Raw genomic sequence first — 27,086 nt, forward strand, 5'->3', positions numbered from 1 at the left:
CTTGGGGCGCCTGGGTGGCTCAGTCGGTTGAGCGTCCGACTTCGGCTCAGGTCAGGAACTCGCGGTCTGTGAGTTTGAGCCCCGCGTTGGGCTCTGTGCTGACGGCTCAGAGCCTGGAGCCTGCTTCAGAGTCTGTGTCTCCCTCTCTCTCTGACCCTCCCCCACTCATGCTCTGTCTTTCTCTCTCTGTCAAAAATAAATAAAACATTAAAAAAAAATTTTCAAAAAAGCCTTTGTGGGAGGGGTGATGGGCTAAATGGGTAAGGGGCATTAAGGATCTACTCCTGAAATCAATGTTGCACTATATGCTAACTAATTTGGATGTAAATTAAAAAATAATAAAATTAGTTAAAAAAAAAAAAAAAGCCTTTGTACTATTAAGTAAGAGCTGAGAACAATTAAGAAAAAAGAAAATAAAATACAAGTATTCATTTATTTCTACCAAGAAATAAAATGTGCCAAACAATGCAGAAGAGCTATAGATAGGACCAGAATCCTCACCCATCTCTGACAACTGAAGCGGAAGAGGCTTTCTTTTTCCTCACACATACAGGCCTCCACACTGAAACTAGGCACAAAGATCCTGCTTGTCCCCCACCCTGGGAGTACCATTATGTAAAAGGGAGTGGGGAGTACCTCTAAACGTGGGGAGCCTGGTGCCTGTCACTACTTTTGGTCAAAAGGCACAAATTAACAAACTGGGCACCAATAAGTTTGGAACGCTTCAGAATTAGACTAGAATGGAGCTTTAAAACCTATCATACCCCAGATTAACCTTGTGTTGTACCAAAAGATGTGCTTTTCTTCAGAAGGCCGATCCCACAGCAACAAGGATATGGACCCCATCAGCACTACTAACGGTAGCATTACTGTTAAAAATACACATGATTCAGAGATAAATGTGGTATAAGTTGCAACTGAACACAACTTGTCTCCTGGTAAACGCAAAAGCCTCTAGGGACTTAAACATTATTCTAAAAATTCTGAAGCCTTCTCCTTTCCCCACAACCTCCTCATACGTATGATGTTGCTCTACGACACATTAAAATGAAACATCTGCCCAACAAAGATGCCAAACATTAGGGTTTGTTTTATTGCATGACGTTTGCATAAGAAAAAATATTGAAAACTGTAAGGCATCATGCAATCATCAATAAGCTAATTATTAACTGTACACTTAAGATAGGTGGGCATATAATCTAAAATTTAAAAACTAGTTCCAAAATAGTACATAAAAATTTAACATGATGAGCTTTTAAATATGGTTTACATTTGTAATTTCACGTTGTTAAAAAGTGCTTCAAATGTACTGCTGGAAAGTTGTTCTTTACAAATGGCGCTGGGGGTAATGTCAGATTATAAACTGTAAAAACTAATTATTTTTATGGAATTAGAAAGCTAACATTGTGATATTCAAACTTACATTGAATTAGTTTTAAATTTGCACTCCAATTAAGTTGATATAATATAATATTAATCTAAAAAACATCTGTTTTCTAACCAACAAAAGTCTATTGAATTCAAGTTATGCATGTTGAGTGATCAAATCTCTGAGTAGGCCTGAATGGTGAGACCTGGAACTGATGCAGGTTGTTGTTAATCAATGTACTGTGCCATCCAGCGGAAACCTTCACCGTAACCTTGCCTTTTCAGCACGCTGCACATGAAAACTTCTAAGGGTCGGGCATTCAGTTCTTTCAGTGATACGCTGCCCTAGAAGGGAAGACAGACATTATGATGGATGACTCCTTTAGGAAATAAAAGCTCCACTTTACAGCAGAATTGCAGCTTATACATCTTAGAACAAAGGGTGACTGTGCTAAACCATGGGTGTTGGGCATACAAGTCCCCTAGAGACACAGGAAACCTCTCTCTTTTCAGTGGGGAAGAGGTGAGCTTGTGAGGCACACAAGAATGAAAATAATCTTTGACTTGAAAAAAAAAATGACCCAACCTGGCTTCGCTAATATTAAAGACAAACATTTTCTGAGTACGTTTATGACTAAACAAGGCCATCTCCTAAAAATGGGGAGTTGACTTACTGAAAAGAAGACACAGAAAACAGACCAAAGTCTACCCTAACATAGGAGTCTCCTTCCAAAGACTGTATGTCTCTACTCTGAAAGAATAAATATAACCAAGGAAATTTTGTGAACTCTGAGATTTTCCAATACTAAGGTCCCTCCCCCAAATAAATACTAGTAGAAATGCATGCAAAAATAATGTGTCTTGAAGCTTATTATAAAGTATTATGTTTACAAAATCCCCCAAACACTCCTGTGTTCAACTTTACATTTTATTTTGATTTCTGATGAACTCAGGGCCTAAATACACGACCAGAATGCTTAAACATTCAAGTACATTCTTTAGTGGCTAATTCTGAAAATCTATGATGAATGAAACTCTGGAAGCTTTAATTTAGTTTCCCATAAGCATGAGCTTTGATATGTTTATCACCAAGAAAAGGTTTCATTCAGTGGTAGAAATATAACCCATGAGGACATTAAAAAAGACCGAAATGTAGAAAGGACAGTTTTTAAGGGAAAAAAAAAAAATTAAAAAAGACATTTGGTTGTACACTTGAAACTAATGTTACAGGTCAATTATACCCGACAACAACAACAACAACAAAAAGGCTGACCACCAGTTGGGCTAATAATAACCATGATTACTATTAGCACTAGTATTGGAATATAGTATTTCAGAAGATAAAAATAAATAAAACATTAAATTAAAAGGCACTTATACTGTCAAATGAAATACTCACACTTGTCCAAAAAAATTATTTTATTTACCTTTCCTGTTGTCTGACCATATAAACCAAACATCTCTCGCAACCTCTCTTCACTGATGGCTTCAGGTCTGTCAATCTTATTCCCAAGAATCAATATAGGCACATTAGCAATGGTTTCATCTGTCATCAGTGACTGAAATAAAACAAAAAATGAAAGACAAGACGTTGATATGAAACCATCTAAAAGGCTCATTATGACAAGACCCCAAATGAGTATCAAAGACTCATACTCTATCATAATCATGTCAGTTTTGCAAACTATCTTTGGCAAACTTTTCCCACATTTGAGTGAGCTCAGAGGCGACTGGCTGGCTCAGTCAGTAGAGCATGTGACTCTTGATCTTGGGATTTTGAGTTCGAGCCACACCTTGGGTGTGGAAATTACTTAAAAAAAAAAAAATCTTAAAAAATAAAAAATAACAAAAATAAAGTGAGCTCAATGAAACCATTAGCTCAATTCTTCTGTTTCCCTAAAGTTCCTTCTGTAAATGCTCAACTCTACTCACTCTGAATCACTAAGGTACTAATATGAACACCTTGAAGGTGGGCAGAACTGGTTTCAATTCTAGTTCTGCTGCTTATGAATTGTAACATCTTGGATAAATAAGCCTCATTGAAGTTCAAAGAGAATTTAGAATAGTAGCACCTACCTTATGGAGTTGATTTGAGAATTAAATGAGTTAATATACACGTGCCTGGCACAAAGTAAGTAGTCAGGAATTCCCTGACCCTGTTCCATGACCACAGAACCTACCTGGACTTTTCCACATGAACAATTATTTACTTGCCTGCTATAGGAAGACACATGGTCAGGTCAAATCATGCAATTTCTTTCTCTGTGGTCCCAGATCTAGCCCTGGCCTTCCCTGCTGTTCTGAATCCCTTTACGAAGCAGCTGTCCTGGGAGAGGAGAGAAGTGGCTACACGTGACCTGCTCACTCCTGGAAGTGGTGACAAAGATAGTATGTTATACCATTTCCAGGTTCCAGACAACTCCCGAAGAAAATGGCATCCTAGGATGATCAGGGACTCAAGACCAAACCACTCCAGGTATGTTGCAGACATGAAATAAAATACAAGGCACGCTGCACAGAGTGAGCTTAGGTCTTCGGGAAGAAAGTCTGTGTTAGCACTTCCTCCATAGCTACAATTATTCTAAGCTACTGTCTCTGCATTCCTAGCAGAATAATCACTGAGCTCCACAAACTGCCAGGAGTTATATCAGAGGCTGCACAAAAGCTGCACTCTGATACTTAGATCTCCAACCTATTTCCTCAAGCTTACCAGAATGATTCAACTATGTTTAGTTTTAGTTAACTTACATCAAGTTCTTCTTTTGATTCTAACAGCCTTTCATGGTCTGCACAATCCACCAGAAATACAATGCCATTGATAGCAGGAAGGTAGTTTTTCCACACTCTTCGAGCTAACAAAAACAATCAGGAGTTAGATTTTATTTGCTGGTCAAACCTAGCAGATGGTTTGATGGAAGAATCCAACAAGATTTCAAGTGTAATTATCCCTTAGATGCTACTACTTCACTCAAGTTAATCTTTAACCTGGTGTTGCTAAATCTTTCCAGAAGAACAAGGAAGGCTTTCCTTGATGTGAGCAAGTCAAATACTTCACTCTGTCCCAATTTTCCCATGTTAGAAGTGGAATTAATATCTGCTACCAATGGACAATGATGCACATTAAGTTCATTGGATGACTGCTATTTTTTATATGCGGTATTCATTTTTTGACATTTCTAGTTTATCAGTTTTTTTGGCCACTGATAAATTTGTAGTCAGTGACAGAAGGAAGTCAGTACTGGGTACAGATTTGTTAAAACAAAAGCTAACTGTGTAACAGAAATTAACTAAAGTCAACGAAACCATTCAGGTAATATTTTCCATGACGGTTTTTAAAGGAAAGTTTTAGGGGTGCCTTATGGGTAAGCAACTTTTTTCTGACTTCAGTTTTATGACATATCTTAAAAACAATACAGACATTAAGTCTCAGACAAACTCCCTTAGGTTCCAATTTTCTCTAACCATTATATTCTGGAAAGTACTTCATATATATTTCAAACAATTATTATGTCTTCAAATGTGCATTCACTAGCCACAACCTCTTAAAATCTTTTCAACTGTTTGTCATAAGAGGTTTTTACAATGCCCACAAACTTTGTAATATTCATTATTTATGAATTACCATGTGCTGGGTACTGCCATGTCTTTTGAGGGACATAAAAAACGGATTCTAGTTCCAGAAAGTTTAGTAGAAGAGACAACACAGTCTTTTCCAAACTTGCAGACGTTTACACAGATGCACTAAACACCACAGAAGTACAGTTGAGAGCACTCATAGGTGAGAGTGGCTTCTCAGGGGCAGTAGCCACAATTACACTGGGCCCTGAAGGTGGGTTACTCATGTGCAGATGGGGGTGGCATGAATTAAAAACACAAAGGTGGGAGAACACCAAGGGGTTTGGTTTGGTTAGAGTACAGAGAATAGGAAAGGGAACAGTGGAAAATAAAGACAAAAAATAAAGTGGGATCAGATTGCAGAGATCCTCAATGCCAGGTCAAGGAGTTTGGTTTTATTTGTAGGTCAGCCATTGAAGGTTTTTAATGCATAGCAGTAACATCATCATAATGTAATTGTGACCATCAGTGAGATATGGATTGGAACAGAGAACAGAACCTCAATTTTGCTTACACACTTTACACCAAAAGCAATTCAGATTTAAATTGACCAGGGGTATCATAAAAATCACACTTTGCTTTAAAGCTTATCTAGGGATAATAATTTTTAAATTTTAAGTCTACTCTGGCCTTTCTTGAATAGAATGAGATTTCATGCACAGGAAAATAATGGCTACATTTTTATTATGTTAAAATAAAATAAAGCTATTTATAAGAGTCATAGAATCTTACCTTGAACATGTCCACCCAGATCAAAAGTTGTAAAGGTCATGCCAGCAATGGTTAGTTCTTCTGAAGCTAAATAATAATACCAAATATTGTTACAAGAAAATCAGATTCCATTCATGGTATATATTGCTACTTTGGTTTATTTTAACTGCAAGTAAGTTCAAATCAAACATTTAGGAATTGATAAAAGAATTTGTTGGGGCGCCTTGGTGGCTCAGTCAGTTAAGTGTCTCGATTTCGGCTCAGGTCATGGTCTCACGGTTTGTGGGCTCGAGCCCCACATTAGGCTCTGTGCTGAGCCTGCTTGGGATTTCTCTCTCCCAGCCTTTCTCTGTTCCTCCCCAACTTGTATTCTCTTTATCTCTCTCAAAATAAACATAAAAAAAAAAAAGAATTTGTTGTAATTAGATATACTCCAATTTATATTGACAGTTTAATACAAGTAATGGTAATAATCTAGTATTCACTACCCACCACAAATCCAACACTTTTGTTTTTTCCTTCTCTATTATTCCTGCTGAAAATATTAATTATTCAGATAATTATTTGCTGTGAATTCAAGTAACTGTTTCAACCTAATAATTTTTCCTGTAATTCATTTTAGATGCTACCAGGGAAATAATTTTCCCTTGTAGCTCTCATATTATGCAAGTTACAGTCTTTAATGATAAACACAACTTTAATAAACATTCTCACCATTATTTCTTCAAACTGTTTTCTGTTCTCTCCCTTCTTCTGGGACTTCAAGTGTAAGTTTGCTAGACTGCTTGGTACTGTCCCACAAGTCACTGAGTGTTCAATTTCTTTTCATTTTTCTCTCTGTGCTTCATTTTACATAGTTTGTTTTGTGTTGACTTAAGTTCACAAGTCTTTCCTTCTGCAGTACTGGGACTAATTTACTATTAGCCTTGTCTAGTAAAAATTTCATTTCAGGTATTAAGTTTTCATTTCTAGAAGTTCCACTTGGTTCTGTCTTATATCTTCCATTTCTTTCCTCATTCTGTTCACATTTTCCTTAAATCCTTAAGCACATTCTTCGCAGCTGTTTCAACATCCTTATCTGTTAATTTCATCATCTTAGTCACTTCTGGGTCTGTCTCTACTGATTAATTTTTCTCTTGGTTGTGGATCTCACTTTCCTGCTTCTTTGCATGTCTAGCAATTTTTTATTGGATGCTAGACATTGTTGTATTCTTTTGAAGCAATGTGAACTTTATTCTGGCAGGAAAACTGCTTGCAGATCACTTTTTAAGTTTTGTTAGGTTAAAGTAGTCTTTACTTTACAGCTACTTCAGCCCCATTACTAAGGTATGATTCTTCTGAAGTCTCTTTTGGAATGCCCTGTGTATTCAACCAGGTTTCTGCCTTCTGGCTAGTGGGAACATGAGTGATTCCTGGCCCCATATGAGCTCTGAGAATTATTTGGTTAACAGCCCTGCTACAGTTATTCTTTCTCCAGAAATTTTTCTGTGACTGGCCATGGGGAGTTTTACCCTGTGCACACAGATTGGTATTTAGCCACAAACATTGCTGGAGTTCTTTCTCTGCAGAGCTCCTTCCTCTGGTACTATGCCAAGCAAACTCTCATCACCTCAGCATCCCCATATTCTGGTCTCTGTCTCAACTCAGCAAGACTACTGTGTTTTGTTTGGGTTTCCTCTCCCTGCACCATGGTCTGAAAAGGATCTCTGTGATAAAGCTTGGATACAGAAAGGTTTTCCATCTCTCAGGAACCATAGTCCTCTGCTAGATATTGTCCAGTTCTGAAAACACTTGTATATATTTTTGTCCAGTTTTCTAGCTGCTTACAGTGGAAGGGTAATGCCAGACACTCTTACTCCATCATAGCCAAAAGCAGAAGTCCCTACAATCATAATGAAAGGCTCAGTGTAATTTTAACTCTTCATTACACCTGCTAAGGCCCCAGGGTACTTTCTTGTTAAAAAATTATTTATGTAGACTCCTAAATGAATGAATAATCAATACAGTTTGTGTTCAAAGTGTGTTTCTTTCCACAAGGAAAATATAATGCTTGGATGTAGCTGGGAAACCACCTTTATGGTTACAATCCTTAATAGACTCCCTACTTTATAAAAAGTCCCAGTTTAATTAAGACACAGAAAACTCTTAAAATCTCAGGAAGTCTTCCCCTTCCCAGTCAATGTCCACTCCCAGAAGCAATAATTCCAGCACCACAGGTTTGTTGTGCCTATTCTACAATTTCATATAAATGACACCATAACGTATGTAACTTTTTGTGACCAGTTTCTTCCATGCAGAATATGCACCATATGTAACAGTTTATTCCTCTTTCTTATTGAATAGAATTTCACTGTTTATCCTTTTTTTTTTTCTTTTTTTTTTTTTTTTTTCTTTTTATGGCTATTTGAGCTGTTCGGGGCAGTTGGGGGATATTACAAATAATGCTGGCATAAACACTGTTGTACAAAGATTTTGGTAAAAATATGTTTTCATTTCTCCTTGATACACACTTAGCAATGGAACTGTCAGATCATAGGGTAGATACATGTTACCTTTTCTTTTTTTTTTTTTTTTAATTTTTTTTTCAACATTTTTTTATTTATTTTTGGGACAGAGAGAGACAGAGCATAAACGGGGGAGGGGCAGAGAGAGAGGGAGACACAGAATCGGAAACAGGCTCCAGGCTCTGAGCCATCAGCCCAGAGCCCGATGTGGGGCTCGAACTCACGGACCGCGAGATCGAGACCTGGCTGAAGTCGGACGCTTAACATGTTACCTTTTCACATATGCTTTTGATTAATGCAAAATGTAAGATAAAATGAATGTGAGCTGTAGGAAAGTTGAGATGGCAACTATTTTGTGCCACTGCTTTTAGTCCTGGTACTTAGAATAATGTGTGACATAAAGTAGGTACTCAAATATTTGTTGAATAAATGAGAGCAATATCAAAAAATTTAAAAATGGGGGCACCTGGCTGGTTCAGTCAGTAGAGCGTACACTGTACGTCTGAGCCCCACATTGGGTACAGAGATAACTTAAAAATAAGATCTTAGCCCCACTCTTTTCCCAATATAAAAAAATTTTATGAAGTTTTCCTTTTCCAACTTCACTATCAATTTCATCGATAAAATGGTACTTTTTGTCATTGTTCTCTGTCCTTGTTCTCTGAATATTTACTGAATTAAATAACTATCATATTATCCACTTTTTGGCCCTGTTCTCAATTCTATTCTCATTTTTATTAAAATTTTTTTTAACATTTATTCATTTTTGAGAGACAAAGCATGAGTGGGGGAGGGGCAGAGAGAGAGGTAGACACAAAATCTGAAGCAGGCTCCAGGCTCCAAGGTGTCAGCATAGAGCCTGATGTGAGTCTTGAACTCACAAACTCTGAGATCATGACCTGAGCCAAAGTTGGACGCTTAACTGACTGAGCCATGTAGGCATCCCTTTTATTTTTATTTTTTTAAGTATATTTATTTTGATAGTGAGTGAGTCAAAGTGAGCAGGGAGAGGCAGTGAGAGAGGGAGAGAGAGAGAATCCCAAGCAGGCTCCACACGGTGAGTGCAGAGCCCAGTGCAGGGCTTGATCTCATGAACTGTGAGATCATGACCTGAGCTAAAACCAAGAGTTGGACTATTAACCAACTGAGCCACCCAGCCACTCAATAAAACTATTAAAATTCATTTTACTCTATGTCGACTTGATTCATAGACTTTTCAACAGTAAAAGCAAGGTCACAGATATTTATAAGGCGTATGTTCTAATAATTTTGTCACTTTAATGTTTATATAAAGGATAGTATGTATTATATAAAGGATGGTATGTATTAAGTGATTTACAGAATCATTGTTAATGTCTTTCAGGGTAGTCTGTCTTAAAGAAACCACAGTAAATTATTTTTTTAAACTGTTTTAAAACTTTGTATAAATGTATCAATATGTGCCCTGTTTTTCTGAATAATTCTGTGGTCTTTATATTAGATACTGTTGAGGTTTCTCAGACTAGAAAAATAACTGGTTAATAAGTTGAGAGTAACTAACAAAGTATAATATGACTATAATCTGTCCATACTGAAAAAGGATTAAAATAGTAGTTTTAAAATGTGAAAGAAATTAGGTTATCTAGACAAGGTAATGGTGGGGGCGCCCGGGTGACTCAGTCAGTTAAGTGTCTGACTCTTAATCTCACGGTCCTCAGTTCAAGCCCCATGCTGGGCTCTGCAATGGGCATGAAGCCTACTCAAAATAAATAAATAAACAAGGTAATGGTGACTATTTATAGCCTAAGCAGTATCTGGTTGGATAGACCTCAATCATGTTATAATCCCCGAGAAAGTAACCTTAATTCCTCTATCTGGAGAAGGGTGTACAAACTGATAAGAAGATAGGAGTATTATTTCAAGATCTAAATATACACCCTGGGAGTGGGTCAGCTATTATTTACTGTATTATTTTAATAGGTCAAATCACCTGATCACAATTATCCACCAAAACCCAAAAAACTTTTGGTTAGTGCCTATGAATTATTATCACTTAATAAAGTAGTTTGTTGCATGGGGGAATATACTTACTGGGATGTAACGTCGGGACATGCTGTCCAAGTCTGTCATCTTTTAGCATGTGTAGCAATGTTGTTTTTCCTGCATTATCCAATCCAAGAAATACCAATTTACCAGTTTTCTTATATAATCCTGCAGAGTAATAAGACCTATGATTAGTCAAAGTGCTATCTGACAGATTATTCAAGTAAAATGACTTCAAATAAAAGTATAATATAAATATAATTATTTACAGTTTAGTTATTTGGATACTTTCTCTACTCTAGATGTTTTATAAAGAAACACCTATTAACCTTTTGAACTTGTAAGATTTTATAAATTTGCTTGAATAAAGTTGGATTTCTAGTCTAATTTCAGTTTTGAAGAGCTGTTTTAAATCTACCATGATTTGCAAATTCAGATCATTTTAAACCTAAACTTTGTCCCAATCAATGAATGTGTATTATCCAAACTTATCTGCAGTGCCAAAATGCTGATTCCCTTGACAATTTAGGAATAAATATCTATGTCCACTACTAGAGAAACAAAAAATGCTTGAGATCATGTATTATGAAACGAGATAAAAAGGGAAATTAAAGAGATATCCATGGATGAAAATAAATTAAGTAGTTTTGACAATAAAAATCATAGTGAGTTCTTGCAATAGAAAGTTTAGGTCATTGTCAAATTTCCTTGAGACAATACGGTTGAACTATGCATAGGACTGCATAAAACTAAAGCAACAACAAAAAAACCAAGCACGTAATTTTTTAAATGTATCAACCAAGTACTGATAGATGAAGTAATAGAAAAAAGAGAGCATTGACCAGTTTATAGATTGGCATTTGTTGAGAAATTCCATATTGAGTTTTTTTTTCTAAAGGCTTTTTTTCAGTTTTAGGTTTACATCAAAACTGACAGGATGGTACAGAGATTTCCAATATACTCCCTGTCCCCACACATATATATAGCCTCTCCTATTATTAACATCACTCACGAAAATGGTACATTTTTAACCAACAGTGAACCTACATTGATCGATCATAGTCACCCAGAGTTTCCTTAGGGCTTATTCTTAGTAGAGTATATTCTGTATTTTGACAAACATATAAGGACATATATCCATGATTATAATATACAAAGTATTTTCGCTGCCCTAAAAATCCTATATGCTCTGCCTATTCATCCACCCTACCTGCCCTGCCCAGCAACCGTTGATCTTTTTATTGTCTCTGTATTTTTGCCTTTCCAGAATGTCATATAGTTGCATATGACACATAAATGTAATCATACAGTCAATTGAGATTGATGACTTTCACTTAGTAATATGCATTTAAAGTTCCTCCATGTCTTTTCATGCCTTGATAGCTCATTTCTTTGAGCTTAGTAGTATTCCATTAAGCAAAATTCCTTAGTGCTTAGTAGTATTCCATTATCTGGATAAACCAGTTTATTTATCCATTCACCTACTGAAGGATATTTTGGTTCCTTCTAAGTTTTGGCAATTATAAATGAAGCTGCTATAAAATCTTTGTGCAGGTTCGTATGTGGCCCTAAGTTTTCAGCTCCTTTGGGTAAATGCCAAGGAGCACAAGTGTTGGATTGTATGGTAAGAGTATGTCTAGGTTTGTAAGAAACCACCAAATTGTCCTCCAAAGTGGCTGTACCATTTCGCATTCCAAGCAGTGAATGAAAGTTCTTGCTGCTCCACATCCTCACCAGCATTTGGTGTTGTCATTGTCCAGATTTTGGACACTCTTATAGGTATGTAGCAATAATGAATTTTATTTTCCATATTTAATTGTCTAACACCTATGGAATTACATGAGGACAGGGGACATAGTAGCAACTCAAAAATATGTTTACTCAATCAAAAAAATGAACTTTTGAAGACATTAGGCAATGCTAATTCAGGTTACTCATTTTTTAATAAGTTCACGCCAAAATAATACCTAACTCTTTCTCCACATTGATGCTTAAAAAGTAAATTGTTTGAAGTCCTAATGTTTTGATCACTCAGTGCCCAACAGTTCTGATCCTAAGGGGAAGATTGTCTTCCATATTTATTTGAGCTGAGATACTGTATTTCTCATTTAATCATGAACTGTGACTAATAATTTTTTAAACACTTCTATTTCTTAAAACGTTTCTACACAGGTGGTTTCTAATCAGTGCAATCACAATCTTTCCTACCTTTTAAGTAGTAACAGTGCACTGGGTAAGAATCCAAAAGGGAACACCTAGGACATTTAAACTTTAATCTTGAAAGTGGGTTGGACTAAATCCTTATTTTGTGATAAGCACTGTTAAGCATTATACATTACTTCATTTAATCTTCAAAATAACTCTTTGAAGTACACATTATTCTCTTTCTTACAGAGGGGAACAAAGGCTCAAAGTTAACTTGCTCAAATGCTGAGGTCAGATCTGAGATAGAACCCATCTTTGATGCAAAAGCTTTGGTTCATTTCCATTTCTCTACACTGCCTCCTACTGTTAGCCCTATTAACCTCTTGCTCCTGCTTATGAGTCAATCTATTTTGCCTTCACAATGTAGTTCCGCATTAAATCATTTTTCTATCAACTGAGACATAGATACCTGTCACATCCCAGATTATCCCAGTATAATGAAGTTGAAAACATTTATTTCTGACCCAGTTTTTGTACATATGTAACAAAATATTTCAGTCTGATAAAAATATGTAAGAATTCTTGAGGAGGTAGTATGGAAAGATATGATATTTGACCTGTAGTAGAGTGACAGTATAAGATAATGTGAGGGATTTTATTTTAAAAAGGAAAAAAAAGGAGCACCTGGGTGGTTTAGTCGGTTAAGTGACCGACTCTTGATTTTGGCTCAGGTCATGGTCTCATGGTTTGTGAGTTTGAGCCCCACATTGGGCTCTGTGCTGACAGTGAGAAGCCTGCTCGGGATCCTCTCTCTCCCCCTCTCTCTGCTTCTCCCCGACTCACGCTCTCTTTCTCTCTCAAAAATAAATAAATAAAAATTAAAAAAAAAAGAAAACTGGTTTTTAAAAATTTGCAAATATTGAGGTCCATATAAGAAATAAAAAGACTGATAAAATTTGATCTTAAATTTTTATCCTTTTAATATATAGTGTCAAACAAGATGTGTATTTTCCAAACAAAATTTATTTCCTTGGTTAAGATTATGTTTGTGGAAGAAAAAATATTTATATAGGAGATAACAATTCATAAGTACAGTTGTGGCCAGTTAGGAGTTACGTTGACAACTCTGTAATTACATGAAATGCTTCTCTTTGTGCCAGTTCAAGATGATGATTACATGGAGACTAAACTTAGGGTAAGATTCGAAAACAGGAGATCAGAACATCTTCATTAATTACTACAATAATAAAGTTGTGTACATGGTAACATAAAAGTCAATCAAAAGCTTGTTTCACTGGAAAACGTGAGAAGTTAAGAATGTCAGTAAGAGAATGAGATGCTATGATTTTTCCTCTTTAATATCTATAAAGAGAGGAAAATCACTAGTCAGAACTGCTGGGTATACAAGTCTCATTTAGCAGATTTTATGCTGCCATTTACAAGGCACTTGATGGAACATAAATTTATAATAACAAAAATAATGCAGTGAGTTTCTGTGAGGATTAAATGAGATAAAGTATCTAAAGCACTCAGAAACTTTTTAGGTAAACTGGCTAATCACAGGTAGCTACTCCTGTAAATAATATTCCTATCAACAACCTTAAAAGAGGTAGGAATTACTGTTAATTTACAGATAAGGAGACTAAGGCTAAGGTAAAGAAAGTAATTTGCCCAAGATTACATAATTTATAAGAGATATACAATGAGTAATTTGAACACATTTGTATGATTTCAAAATTCACATTCACAACTAGTGGATTATACATAAAGAGGCTCTAGACAAATAAGCACTTTTATTTAAGTATGATTAAATGGGATAACAATAGAGAACAAAGGGCCAACATTACCTAAAAACTGTAGCACACTGCTGAAACCACTGTAAATCCAGTCAAATATGAAGGACATATCCAAATCCTTATAGAGTCTGGAAAATAAAGTGTTTTGAATTCAGTAGTTGACATTAAACACCAACAACATTAAACATGAACTCTGAGTAAACAATCCTATAACAACCTTCCTATAAAGAGTTTAACCATTCTTTTTTGTTGTTGTTTATTTATTTTTGAGAAAGAGAGTGCACAGTAGGTGAAAGGCAGAGAGAGGGAGATAGAAGATCCAAAACGGGCTCATGCAGACAGCGGAGAGCCCAATGTGGGGCTCGAACTCACAGAACCGCAAGATAATGACCTGAGCCGAAGTTGGAGGCTCAAGTGACTGAGCCACCCAGGTGCTCCCCCCACTTTTTTAATGTTTATTTGAGAGAGAGTATGTAAGAGTGAACGCACAAGTGGGGAAGGGCAGAGAAAGAGGGGGACAGAGGATCTGAAGCAAGCTCTGTGCTGACAGCAGAGAGCCTAATGCAGGGCTCAAACTCACTAACCGTGATCTCATGATCTGAGCCAAAGTTAGACACTTAACTGACGGACCCACCCAGGTGCCCCAAGAGTTAGCTATTCTTATCCAAGGTGATCTAATCAGATACCTACTGATGCATAAAACACAAAATGCTATTAAATACAAACTAGTGGGGCTCAGTTGGTAGAACATGCGACTCTTGATCTCGGGGTTATGAGTTCAAGCCCCATACTGGGTGTAGAGCTTACTTTAAAAAGAAAGGGGAAAAAAGGCCTCTATTTTTAAAAAACAACAAAAAAATTTTTTAATTAAAATAGAAATATGAACTAGAGACCATTCTTTACCAACCACAGTGGCAAACCTGAAAATGAACTGTAATAGCTGGAACTAGAAAAGATGTGGTAAAAGATGCAGTTAGTGGCAGTATAAATTGTTACAAATCTTTTTCACGACTAATTTGGCAGTAATCTGTATGTTATACTATCCGACCCAAGAATTCTACTTTTAGAAAATGTCCTAAATATAGACAATCTTTATGTATCAAGATGTGCATCAAAGTGTTATGTAAGAAAATTTTTGGAAATAATCTATATTCAAGAGTAAGTTAAGGTATATATGGCCTATGAAATACTTACCAAAACCTTGGAGTGGAGGAAGAAAAAGCAAGGAGAAAGAGAGGAAAGGAAATTTATGATAATGAAGTTTTCAAGTCTGATTATACCTATGTGGAGTAAAACCTCCTTTTCCATTACTTTTGGTCTTTTGTAGCAAATGATATCAGGTGGTCGATTTCTGGGCTTGTAATCTTAGTGCATTTTTCAAATTTTAATCATATTACTGAATGTTAAAAAACATTTTTTTAAATCACAGTAGAAAATACAGAGTATAGTTCAATTTAGCATTTTTTGACATGTTCTTGATAACTAATAAAGTTAATATGGAAAGAAGAGGGGGAAAAAAAAACCTCTTGAGAAATGAAAGAATATACAAAAGTATACTTTCAGATCAACAAAGTTCATTTTCTAGAGGTAAACAAAATCCAGGCCCAAAATTTGGGCCAAGTCCGAACAATTTGAAGGATTCTGCTATTTTTGACGTTCTTCAGACAAAGTGTGACACACAGCACTGCTTTCTTTAACCACCTCTCAGTCCAGTGGGCTGCCAACTGTGACCCAGACGGGCCCACCAAACTCAGAATTCCTTGAGGATAAGGTGTTTAAGGGATTACATTGCCTTGAGAGTGAGAGTCAACCTACCTCCAGTTTATAGGTGGCCTGCCAGTATTTACTAGGGGATTCCCTGGATCCAGGCAATAGCCTCTCCTCTCTTTCAGTTCCTTACTTGAACTAGCAAGAGAAGAATTTTGCTCTTGAAACCAGTCCATTCCTGACTGAGAGTGACTCACAAATAACGAAGTTTCATGTGTCAGTATCACAAGAATAAAAACTAGAAGAGCAACTTATATATACACACAAGAATCCACTGTTACAAGTTCTTATTTTACTGAAGCTGAAAATTACATCTTCTTCTATTATTATGCTAGGTTATGCAGAAATTGAAACTTGTAGTCACAAAAAATATATACAAGTGGTTTATCTTTTCTGAAGATTTTTAAGTAAGATATAATTTTCACTGTAAAGAATCAAAGCAATGGTTTACTGAGATATTTTAATTCAATAATGATTACTAAATTCATATTATGTCCAAGGCCCTGAGTTAGACACCATAGGGGATACAAATACTAATGATAAACATGGCTTCTTCTCTTGAAAAGGTTATAGTCTAGAGAGGTAGGTTAGCTATACAAATGTAATTTAACTGAAAAAAGTTAAAACTGAATAGGATATTACCTAGGATGGTAACAACTTACCCTATAGAATTTCAAGACTTATATAAACACAAAGAAAAAAAATGCCCATATTGTAAATCATAAGCTATGAGGGGATTAATGATCATAACAACATAAAATCAGAATAAAAATAAGCAATACAACAGGAAAGGGTATGGTACCCTCACAAATATACTTTGTATTCTGTATAAGAAAAGAGAAAACCAGTCTTCCTTGCACACTTCTACAACGGCCACAAGTTGTAGGTAAGTAAAGGTTTCTTGGGTGATGTTCAGCCTGAATCTTGAAGATTAAATGAGAGTTTGCTAAGTGGTCATGAGGGCTATACTATGTGCAGTGGTGTGAAACTAAGTGAGAACAGCAAAAAGTCAGGTACTGTGAGATGATGTGACTGGTTAGGGGGCCACAAAATGAATCACTCAACAGATGCTAACAAGGGAGGCAGGAGTCAGAATGAGAAAGAAATATGAGACTAAATTCAGGCATTTGGTCTTCCATGTTTGCTACTATAACATACGGACATAAGAAACAATACTTACTCGGTCTTTCAATTTAATAAAGCAAAGCAAACAAAAAATAGCAGTTATCCCTATGAGCACTATGATTTGTCAAGAGGTTAAAAACAGAAGCTATGGATCCAGGACTTTACCACTTACCATTTACCTTAGCCAAGTTACTTTAATATCCTTACCTGTAAAATGGGGGTAATAGTAGCTATCTGAGATGGTTGTGAAGATTAAATCAATTACTACACACAAAGTATATAGCACAGAGTTAAGCCTTCAATGTTAGCTGCTGTTACTATTATTTCTTCTACTTATATGACCTAACATACCGGGCACTTTATGTGACCACTAAGCACCCCAACAACCTTTCAAAATAAATACTGTTTGTTTTTATTTTTTTTTTTTAATTTTTTTTTTTTCAACATTTATTTATTTTTGGGACAGAGAGAGACAGAGCATGAATCAGGGAGGTGCAGAGAGAGAGGGAGACACAGAATCGGAAACAGGCTCCAGGCTCCGAGCCATCAGCCCAGAGCCCGACGCGGGGCTCGAACTCACGGACCGCGAGACCGTGACCTGGCTGAAGTCAGACGCCCAACCGGCTGCGCCACCCAGGCGCCCCTACTGTTTGTTTTTAAATGCCTACTTACTTTTGGGGGAGAGAGAGCAAGCGAGCAGGGGAAGGGCAGAAAGAGAAGGAGACACAGAATCCAAAGCAGGCTCCAGGCTCTGAGCTGTCAGCACAGAACCCAATCCGGGGCTCGAACTCACGAACTATGAGATCATGACCTGAGCTGACGTCTGACACTTAACCAACTGAACCACCCAGGCGCCCCAATACTGCTTTTTTTTTTTTTTTTAAGCTCTGTGCCCAGCGTGGGGCTTGAACTCAACCCTGAGATCAAGAGTCACATGCTCTACCAAAGTGAGCCAGCCAGGCATCCCAAAATAAATACATTATTGTCCCCACTTTACAGAAGAAGAAACTGAAGTTGCAATAGCTAAAACTCAAGTCTTAATGATTGGCACATCTAAGTACCAAACCTGGGTCTTTCTGACTTCCAGATCCACGCCCTTTCTCCTACATTGCAGTAGCTTTGTAACAAAATTTTAAAGGTTTATATTTGTTTAAATGATTATGTACCATTTTTTGAATCACTCCACCTTATGACTCTGACATGTAATTCCTCTCTCTCCCTCTCATCCCCCATCCAGTTGCTTATTTCCCAGTTCTATCAATTTCTGTAGTCTCAGCATTCTTTTGATTCCTACAGGAGCTACTTTGTGATGAACCTTAAATCACATTCCCGAACTACCATCTTAACCTCATATTTTGTCTGTACCAGTCTGTACATGCCCTCCAGAGTGGCTTTATGAAAATGTCATCTTAGACTTGACTTGTTGCATAGTCAGGGTGACTATAACTCCTCGTTTGCTGGGGACAGTCTCAGCAAAGTTATCTCGGTATAATTATCAATAGTGTGTCCTTTCATTCTCAAAAGCATCCTGATGAGGTGTGAAATTTATATGGTCACCCTATACCTGTGGATAGAGAGCCATTGGAGGTCTGTGAGATGAAAAATGATTCAGACTCCTAGTCCAGTATTCCAGAACTTTGACTATAAACCTTTTGGCCACCTTTACAAGCTTAATACATATCCTCCATTTATAGCTTTCCCTGAACCAAAGTAAACCACTTCCCACTCACTGCTGGTGACCTGAACTTAATCATCTTAAAACTTCTGCTCATTCTCCTTCCCAACATCAGAATTTCCCCCACCAGCTCTGCCTAAAGATCTCCTGCCTTAAGCATGAGCCAAATGCTACAGAAGAAATGAGTTTTCACTTGAGATGGACTTTAAGGGACAGATGGGGGTGGAAGAACTGACAGAACCCAGTAAGGGGAGAAGAATCAGAAGAGGTGATGGCACAAGTGGAAAGAAGTTAGCCCCAAGAAGTCCAGCTGCAGAGATGTCACAGCTTGCTTTGTGGCAAGGAGACAAATGCTGAGAGCATGAGGAGCCTGCATGGAACAAAAATACAGGAGAGCCTGTGGCCAGTACTTAAAGCACCAGAGCTGGTCTCTAGAGTCATGACCTGTGTGACAAGTTCCTTCTGCAAAATCTCTGAGTGTTGTAAAGATCAAATGAGATAAAATGCACAAAATAAGTACTTAATACCTGATTGCTGTTATTACTGAGAAGCAAATTGGATAGAGGGTCAATAGATGGAGGGAGTAAGGAAAGATTCCTCTTTCAAAGAGTTTGAAATGGAATGAGGGAAATGGGAGTTTCTTCTTAAGAAGTCTTCTTTCTTCTTAAGCCTTAAGGAGGGTAAGGCTCGAGAATGTTGATAAGAAGGAGCTAGCAGAAAGGGAGAAATTAAAGATAAAAGAAAAAGAGAAGGAAGGAATTAACCAAAAGGGGCAAAGTCTCAAGAGAAGCCAGGGATGAGAGTGCATCTCCTCCTCTAAGAGTAGAAGTAAGGAGGGCCAGACAATGTACACTGGAAGTAGCAGGAATCTGAATCCAAAAGTGAGGAAGTCTGATAGAGAATTTTCTGAGGAGCAGAGTGAGGATTAGAATAGACAGCGACCTACTGTGGGGAAAAGATCAAATTAAAAGAGTGCTAACAAGAGCCAAGTGCTTGGCTGGGGCTGAAAAACATTCACAGCACTGCCCATCTGCAGGGATTTCTAATTTTCCCCTCTCCCTGCCACCCTCCCTTCCCAGTGAGTGTCAGCTTTAGAGAACACAGAATGAATAGGGCTTAGAAGTGAAAAAAGACAAGGGGAACTGGAATTCGAGAGTACTAGTGAGAGGCTGAAGTGGTGTGATCAAAAGTTCAGGCTGATGGGGCGCCTGGGTGGCGCAGTCGGTTAAGCGTCTGACTTCAGCCAGGTCACGATCTCGCGGTCTGTGAGTTCGAGCCCCGCGTCAGGCTCTGGGCTGATGGCTCAGAGCCTGGAGCCTGTTTCCGATTCTGTGTCTCCCTCTCTCTCTGCCCCTCCCCCGTTCATGCTCTGTCTCTCTCTGTCCCAAAAATAAATAAACGTTGAAAAAAAAAAAAAAAGTTCAGGCTGAGTGGCTAAAGGTACAAAGGCAACTAATATATGGGGATAAAGTAGGGGAGCAAAGGCAGGCTTCTCACAGAAAAGAGAGAATGGGGGAAAATATCTGGTTGAAAAGCAAATGTAGACATAGTCATAGTATGAGACAAGTGAAAGGTGGACCAGAATTATGTCAGCAAAGTGGAGGAGAGCTCAAGGTTCAAAAACTCATGAGGATCAGGTCTGCGTAGTGGTTAAGTTCCAAGGCCTGGCTCTGGCATAGACAGCTGAAAAGCCTGAGCGAAGAACTGAGTGGAAGCTGTGAGAAGCAAGGCTGGAGCTATATGGTCTACAGTCCACACTGACTGCACAATCACCTAGAAGAACAGCTCTAGAGAGCAAGCCTGTGAATCAAGTGACAAAGCCCTCACTGAAGGGGAGCCTGGCTGACTCAGTCCATAGAGCATACGACTCTTTATCTCGGGGTCCTGAGTTCAAGCCCCACAATGGGTGTAGAGATTACTAAAAAAAAAAAAAAAGGGGGGGGTAGCTCACCCAAGATGACTGTTGTGAGGTAAGAGCTCTGAGATTGATGGGGGGGGGGGGGGCAGGGGAGAATGAGGTAAACCTTGAGGGAAAAACGATTTTTTCAATAAGGATGGTCCAAATTTGCTATTGTAAAATTTGTCCCTAGAGAAATAATTTATTTATTTATTTATTTATTTATTTATTTTCAACGTTTATTTATTTTTGGGACAGAGAGAGACAGAGCATGAACGGGGGAGGGGCAGAGAGAGAGGGAGACACAGAATCGGAAACAGGCTCCAGGCTCTGAGCCATCAGCCCAGAGCCCGACGCGGGGCTCGAACTCCCGGACCACGAGATCGTGACCTGGCTGAAGTCGGACGCTTAACTGACTGCGCCACCCAGGCGCCCCCCTAGAGAAATAATTTACTAACATATATGGGGAAACTCTGCTTTAGAAGATAATGAGATATTTATATTTGCATAAAGTCATGGGTTTCTAAGAACTTTAAAACAGCTAAGAGTCAGTCATTTTAAAGTAGAAGTAAAAATGCCCAACTAAGAATAAAAGTTATTTAGCCACAAACAGATACCTGAGCCCAGAGAACAGGTTACACAACACCACGAACACACTATTAAGACATGTGAAGAGCAAAGGTCAAGAATAAGGAAACATATACACGTCAGCAGATTTATTTATTGCATGAACAACAAACAGGAAAGAGGCCTGTGCAGATTAGAAAAGTGATCTACTCCAGTAACATAAAAATCAGTACAAAGAGTGTAATGAAGCAGAACCTCAAGGTTACAAATAACTTCTTAAGCCTTGTCCCATTAAACGTATATGGATGATTCCATTTATATGAAACATCCTAAACATGTAAGTTCTCAGAATAGGTTAGTGGTTGTCAGACAGGGGAGGTAAGGGGAAACTGGGAGTGACTGCTAATAGGTACTGGGTTTCTTTTTGGGTGACGAAAATGTTCTGGAATAAAGTGATGGTTGCATAACCTTGTGAATATACTAAAAACATTGAATTGCATACTTCAAGAGGATAAATTTTATGGTATGTGAATGGTCTTTCAATAAAGCTAGTTTTTTAAAAATAAAGAAATAAAAATGAAAGCTCCTGTAGTCTAAAAAGACAACTATAACACCAGCGTAGGATTATAGAGATAATACATTAATAACTTGGGGAAGCAAAGGGTGGTAGAGCTATGGTTAGAGTGAGTACCTATCTTAGAATTTTAAAAATCTGGATTTAATATGCATCTTCTGAAATACTATTATTTCATTCTGGGAAAGCCAATCTTTCTGAGCTCCAGTCTCTTCTTATATATAACAGGAATGCCATCTGCCTCAAAGAGTTTTAAGAATGATTAATTATGATAATGTACCCAAAAAACATTTTGAAAACTACACAATATAAGGTAGTATTAACTCATTCAGACTAAATTAATTGAAATTCAAATCGCAAACTTTTTAAAGATTTTATTTTTTTTTAAGTAATCTACACCAGCATGGGGCTCAAACTCACAACCCTGAGATAAACATTTTCTATCATCCGAGCCAGCCAAGTACCCTTTCAAAGTACAAACTTTGAAAAAGTTTTAATTCATTAATTTTTATTTTTATAAAGTTTATTTTGAGAGAGTGCAAGTGAGCAAGTGCACACTAGTGGGAGAAGGGCATAGAGAAAGAAGGAGAGAGAATCCCAAGCAGGCTCTTCCCCACTGTTGAACTGTCAGTGCAGAGCCAGTGTGGAGCTCAAACCCACGAACTGGGAGATCATGACCTGAGCCCAAGTTGGACACTCACTTGACCGAGCCACTCAGGCACCCCAACAGTTTTTTTTAAGTTTATTTATTTATTGAGGGGGGGAGCATAGAGGAAGAGGCAGCGAGAATCCCAAGAGGGATCTGCATGGACAGTGTCCCCATGAGAGGCTTGAACTCACTAACTCTGAGATCATGACCTGAGCCAAAACCAGGAGTCAGAGGCTCAACTGACTGAGCCTAGGTCCCCAAGTTTTAATATTTTTAATGACTGATTTTACTTTATTTTTTTTTATTTTATTATTTTTTTTAACGTTTTATTTATTTTTGAGACAGGGAGAGACAGAGCGTGAACAGGGGAGTGTCAGAGAGAGGGAGACACAGAATCTGAAACAGGCTCCAGGCTCTGAGCTGTCAGCACAGAGCCCGACGCGGGGCTCGAACTCAAGGACTGTGACATCATGACCTGAGCCGAAGTCGGTCGCTTAACTGACTGAGCTACCCAGGTGCCCCCTGATTTTACTTTAAATATTAACAACAACATCACTGACAGTAACCAGAAAAGGTACTAGAATAATTTCCTCCAATTCTAGGTAAAGATATTTACTAGAAAAAAATTAATCATAAATTTCTACCCAACTCCATCGGGTTTATGATGAAAACATGTACAAATTCCTTAAGATCAGTAAACTATCTGTAAGCTAATTTAAGAATTATGCACCCTTCTCTTTTGAATTCAGATAGTAGCAGAAATATAAAGAAGGCCAAACTCTGCTTGACTATGTTTTAAAGAATTTCAGAAAGGCTCTGTGCATTATTAAGGATGGACAGGAACAATATTAAATGTTTCAAGACAATGTTGCCCTATAAATACTTTCCCCTAAAACTGTTAGATTTTCTTTCCATAGCCTTTAAAGTTTTGAAAACAGTGATATAAATAGAAAACTCAAAAAAATTTAGGATTAAATGCATAGCAATCATAATAATGGAATTAGGCTTTTTCATTCATGTAATCAACAATAAGTATAAACTCAAGTCTCCTTTAGGGAAAAATGACACTCACTGAAAGGTTAAACCTGTATCAAATATGAAAAGGATTTTTTTTTTAAGTGCTAAAAGGGGGAAAGAACACTGTATTACAAATAAAGTTTGTGAGTCTGAGTACTGAACTTGCCTATACTGAATTAAGAAAGTAAAAATTGATACTAGTGACAAATTCAGTCCTTAAAATCCTTTTTTTAAAGAAAGCTCTAGGCCCAACATGGGGCTTGAACTCACCACCCCAAGATCAAGAGTCGCATGCCCCACCGACTGAGCCAGCCAGGCACCCTCTTAAAATACTTTTAACTGAAACTGTTCTAAAAGCTAAACACAAGAAAATTTTTTCAACAGCATTATTTTAAAGGTATTTGCTTAGTAATGTTCTGCAGAGAAATCATTAAAGTATCAGCCAAGTATGCTTAAAGAAAAGGGTGAAGAAATAATGACTCATTACTACAGAATTCTGATTTATAAGTTTCAAATACTGTGGCAGTGATTTTCATTTCTGATAGCCTAATCTTTTGTCTCAATTCCTGCGTGAAGTGAAAGGAAAGAGAGTTAAAGCGTACTTTTTTTGAAATGCTAATCCTCCTAATTACTAACAATGCTTGTCTAACAGTTCTAAAATAAAAGCAAAACATTCCTTTTCTGCAAACTCAGGAAATGCCAATGAACTATAAGCTTAGTTTTTAAAGTTCAAAGTATTTTGGTGATGAATGTAAATCATTAAAGCAATATTAGATACACAGTTTGCTTTGACATACCAGCACCACTAATTTTTAACAAATTGTAAATCTTCCTTTATTCCTCATCTGTAAACCAGAGATAATACCATTACCTTCCTTAGTGGATTGTTGTGGCTAGCGCCGCATTCATAGGAAAGTCAGTAAATGTTTCCTTCTCTTTCATTTGCTTCAAGGCGGCATACTCTTAACCGGTATTTTAACAGTGAACATAGGATATTCTACAGAGTAGGACACGTGGTAATAGTGAGCTTGATAGATGAATATGCAAATAATATTAGGTTTAATTTATAAAGTTAAAAGTATTCCTTCACCTCGTTTTGCCCAATGTACCAAATACCTTACGTTCCTAATGAGTTTGGTTCTTTCAGCCAAAGAGGTCACGGTTTTAGCTGTTGTCAAAACAAATTTCTAAGTTGGAAAATCTTGGAACAACCTATAAATCGTTACAGTTTTCACCCAACTGTGTATCTTTCCCCCCACGCAACTGGGACTTGGACTATGAACAAACGTTAACTTGCACTAGTAAGGAATTTCACTTTGCCCCCACACGAATTGGGAGAACTGAAAACACACGACGTCACAGGGTTTTGAGCTGTCAGTGATCCCTGCAGCCTTCACCTTACCAGGTGAGGACACCGAGGCGGAGGGGAAAGAAGGGCTTGCCTACGGCAGAGTCCCCTCGTTCTTTCCTGAAATAACGCACCGTTTGACAGCAGCAGGTGTGCTGTGCAGCGGACCATCAGGGCGGCCCCTGCGGAGCAGCAAAGGAACCCCTCCGCCTCAGTGCCCGCAGATTCCGGAGAGGAAAACAGGCACCCCTTTCTTGCCTGGCCACAAGCAGGGGCCCCAGTGGGCCCAGGCCCGAAAAGTGCGCTTTCCCCAGGGTCCACAGCGGCCAGCCGCCTGTCGGTTCTACCAGGAGAAGAGACCGCCACTCACCTGCTACTAGACAGATCGCAATTCCTCGCTTGGCGTCGATTCCACACCCTCCTAGTTCGAACGGCAAAGCGCGATGGCTGCCGAGGTCCCAGCTCGCGTCAGGTCCTTCCGGGCCGGGGGGTGTTTCACTCCCGACGGTCCGCAAGACCGCAGTTCCACCCGTCCAAAGTTCCGCCTTCGCGCGGTTCCGCCGCCAGTCCCCACGCTGAGCGAGCCTGGTGGTTGGGGCCAGCCTTCCCGCAATCTGGTCTCCCCACTTCCGCCCGAAAGGGCTTCAGAGGCCTGAGGGCCTAGGCAGAGAAAGAAACGCGAGTCTCTAGCTTGGGAAAATTATCCATGACTATCGTTTTTCAAAAATAGACTTTTAAAGTACCTTTTTATTTTATTTTTTTTATATAAATCTTTTTTTTTTTAATTTTTGACATTTATTTATTTTTGAGAAACAGAGTGAGACAAAGCGTGAGCGGGGGAGGGGCAGAGAGAGAAGGAGACACAGAATCTGAAGCGGGCTCCAGGCTCTGAGCAAACGGTCAGCACAGAGCCTGATGCGGGGCTCAAACCCACGAACTGTGAGATCATGACCTGAGCCGAAGTCGGATGCTCAACCGACTGAGCCACCCAGGTGCCCCTTAAAGTACCTTTTTAAAGTATACCTGTTTAGGGGCGCCTGGGTGGCTCAAGTCCCGATCTCACAGTTTGTGAGTTGGAGCCCGCATAGGGCCGTGCGCTGACTGCTCGGAGCCAGTTTGGAGTTCTCTGTCTCCTCTCTCTCTCTCTGCTCCTCCCCTGCTCTCGCGGGGGCGCTCTCTTTGTCTCAAAAATAAACATTAAAAAAAAAAAAAAGTACACGAGTTTCTTGAATTAACAAGTAATTTACAAAGCTTATTATGTACCAGATAATGTGCTAGATGCTAGGTATTGAGCTTTAAGTAAGACTGTCTTGACTCGGCTGTTCTTCACTAATGGGTTAACGTTACCACCCTTAAATATGTTTAAATAAAAATACTTGCGTGCCTTGAATGGAAGTGTGATGCTCTCAAGATTGCTCTTGAGCCAGAATTCTAGGAGAGGGGAACAGGAGATGGCGGTTAAAGAATGGGTTATTCGATAAATTCCCAACAAAATCTATAACTGGATGTCCCCCTTTCTGATACAGCCTCAGGAAATGGCTCAGCCCATGTGTTTTTCCTTCATATTTGTCATTTCTTCTGTCAGAACAAATTGTCCAAACTTCTCCTTCCCACCTAGCTGCGTTATTTACAATCTTTAGCCCTCTCTGGCTAGAACCTCCCTCACAGACTTGGTTAATCTCTCTCTTAACAGGTTTCCCCAGCAACTGTACAATTCGCCTTACATTCAAGTTACCTTATAATTGTACAAGTAAATATGTATGATTATTTTTGAAAAGTCTCCCCAACAGACATTCTGTAAGCTTCCTGAGCTTTTCCTCATATCTGCCTTTTCCTCTCTTGAACCTATTTTCAGGGCCTGGCATACAATAGGTACTCAATTCATATGAGTTAGTGATTCATTCATAACATGAAGGATTCTAGGTACATTTTTATCCTCAAGAGATTGAAAATTTTCCCTAAAGTCCATTGATGTGAGCTAGAGAAATCTGTTGTTCCAGTCTACTCTCCTTTCCACTTATATACTCTTGAATTCAGTTTGATTTGTGAAAATTAAGAAAAGGAAACCCCATTTAAAATGGAATCAGGAGGCCAGAAGGGAGGGCTCTCATACCCTACCACTTTTCCTCAATTGCAGGAAGAGACTTACCTTGCACTCCCAATAGGAAAAAGCATATATTTTACTACCACAGCTGGAGGAGGGAAGAATTTTTCTTTGTTCAGCAATAGTCCAGCCAATGAGAGACTGTCACAACTCAGCCAATGAAAAGCCACTACAGTTAGAACTCCCAGTTTATTCCAATGGG

The 27,086-nt window shown here is 38.3% G+C and overlaps 1 protein-coding gene and 1 long non-coding RNA gene across 2 annotated transcripts; both read right to left on the reverse strand.

Moving 5' to 3' along the window:
* Window positions 1-1,070: 1,070 nt before the first annotated feature.
* Window positions 1,071-25,407, reverse strand: SAR1B (secretion associated Ras related GTPase 1B). The gene is made up of 7 exons (XM_045489260.1): window positions 25,151-25,407; window positions 14,213-14,289; window positions 10,269-10,388; window positions 5,716-5,781; window positions 4,117-4,220; window positions 2,796-2,927; window positions 1,071-1,713 (listed from the first exon to the last, which is right to left on the reverse strand). The coding sequence occupies exons 2-7, from the start codon at window positions 14,268-14,270 to the stop codon at window positions 1,597-1,599; spliced, it is 597 nt and encodes a 198-aa protein (XP_045345216.1). The 5' UTR covers window positions 14,271-14,289; window positions 25,151-25,407; the 3' UTR covers window positions 1,071-1,596.
* LOC123603872 lies at window positions 8,186-8,970 on the reverse strand. The gene is made up of 2 exons (XR_006715085.1): window positions 8,471-8,970; window positions 8,186-8,246 (listed from the first exon to the last, which is right to left on the reverse strand). It is a non-coding gene; the product is annotated as an uncharacterized LOC123603872 (long non-coding RNA).
* Window positions 25,408-27,086: the final 1,679 nt, after the last annotated feature.

The sequence above is a fragment of the Leopardus geoffroyi genome, chromosome A1, assembly GCF_018350155.1.
Source record: "Leopardus geoffroyi isolate Oge1 chromosome A1, O.geoffroyi_Oge1_pat1.0, whole genome shotgun sequence".
NCBI lineage: Eukaryota > Metazoa > Chordata > Mammalia > Carnivora > Felidae > Leopardus > Leopardus geoffroyi.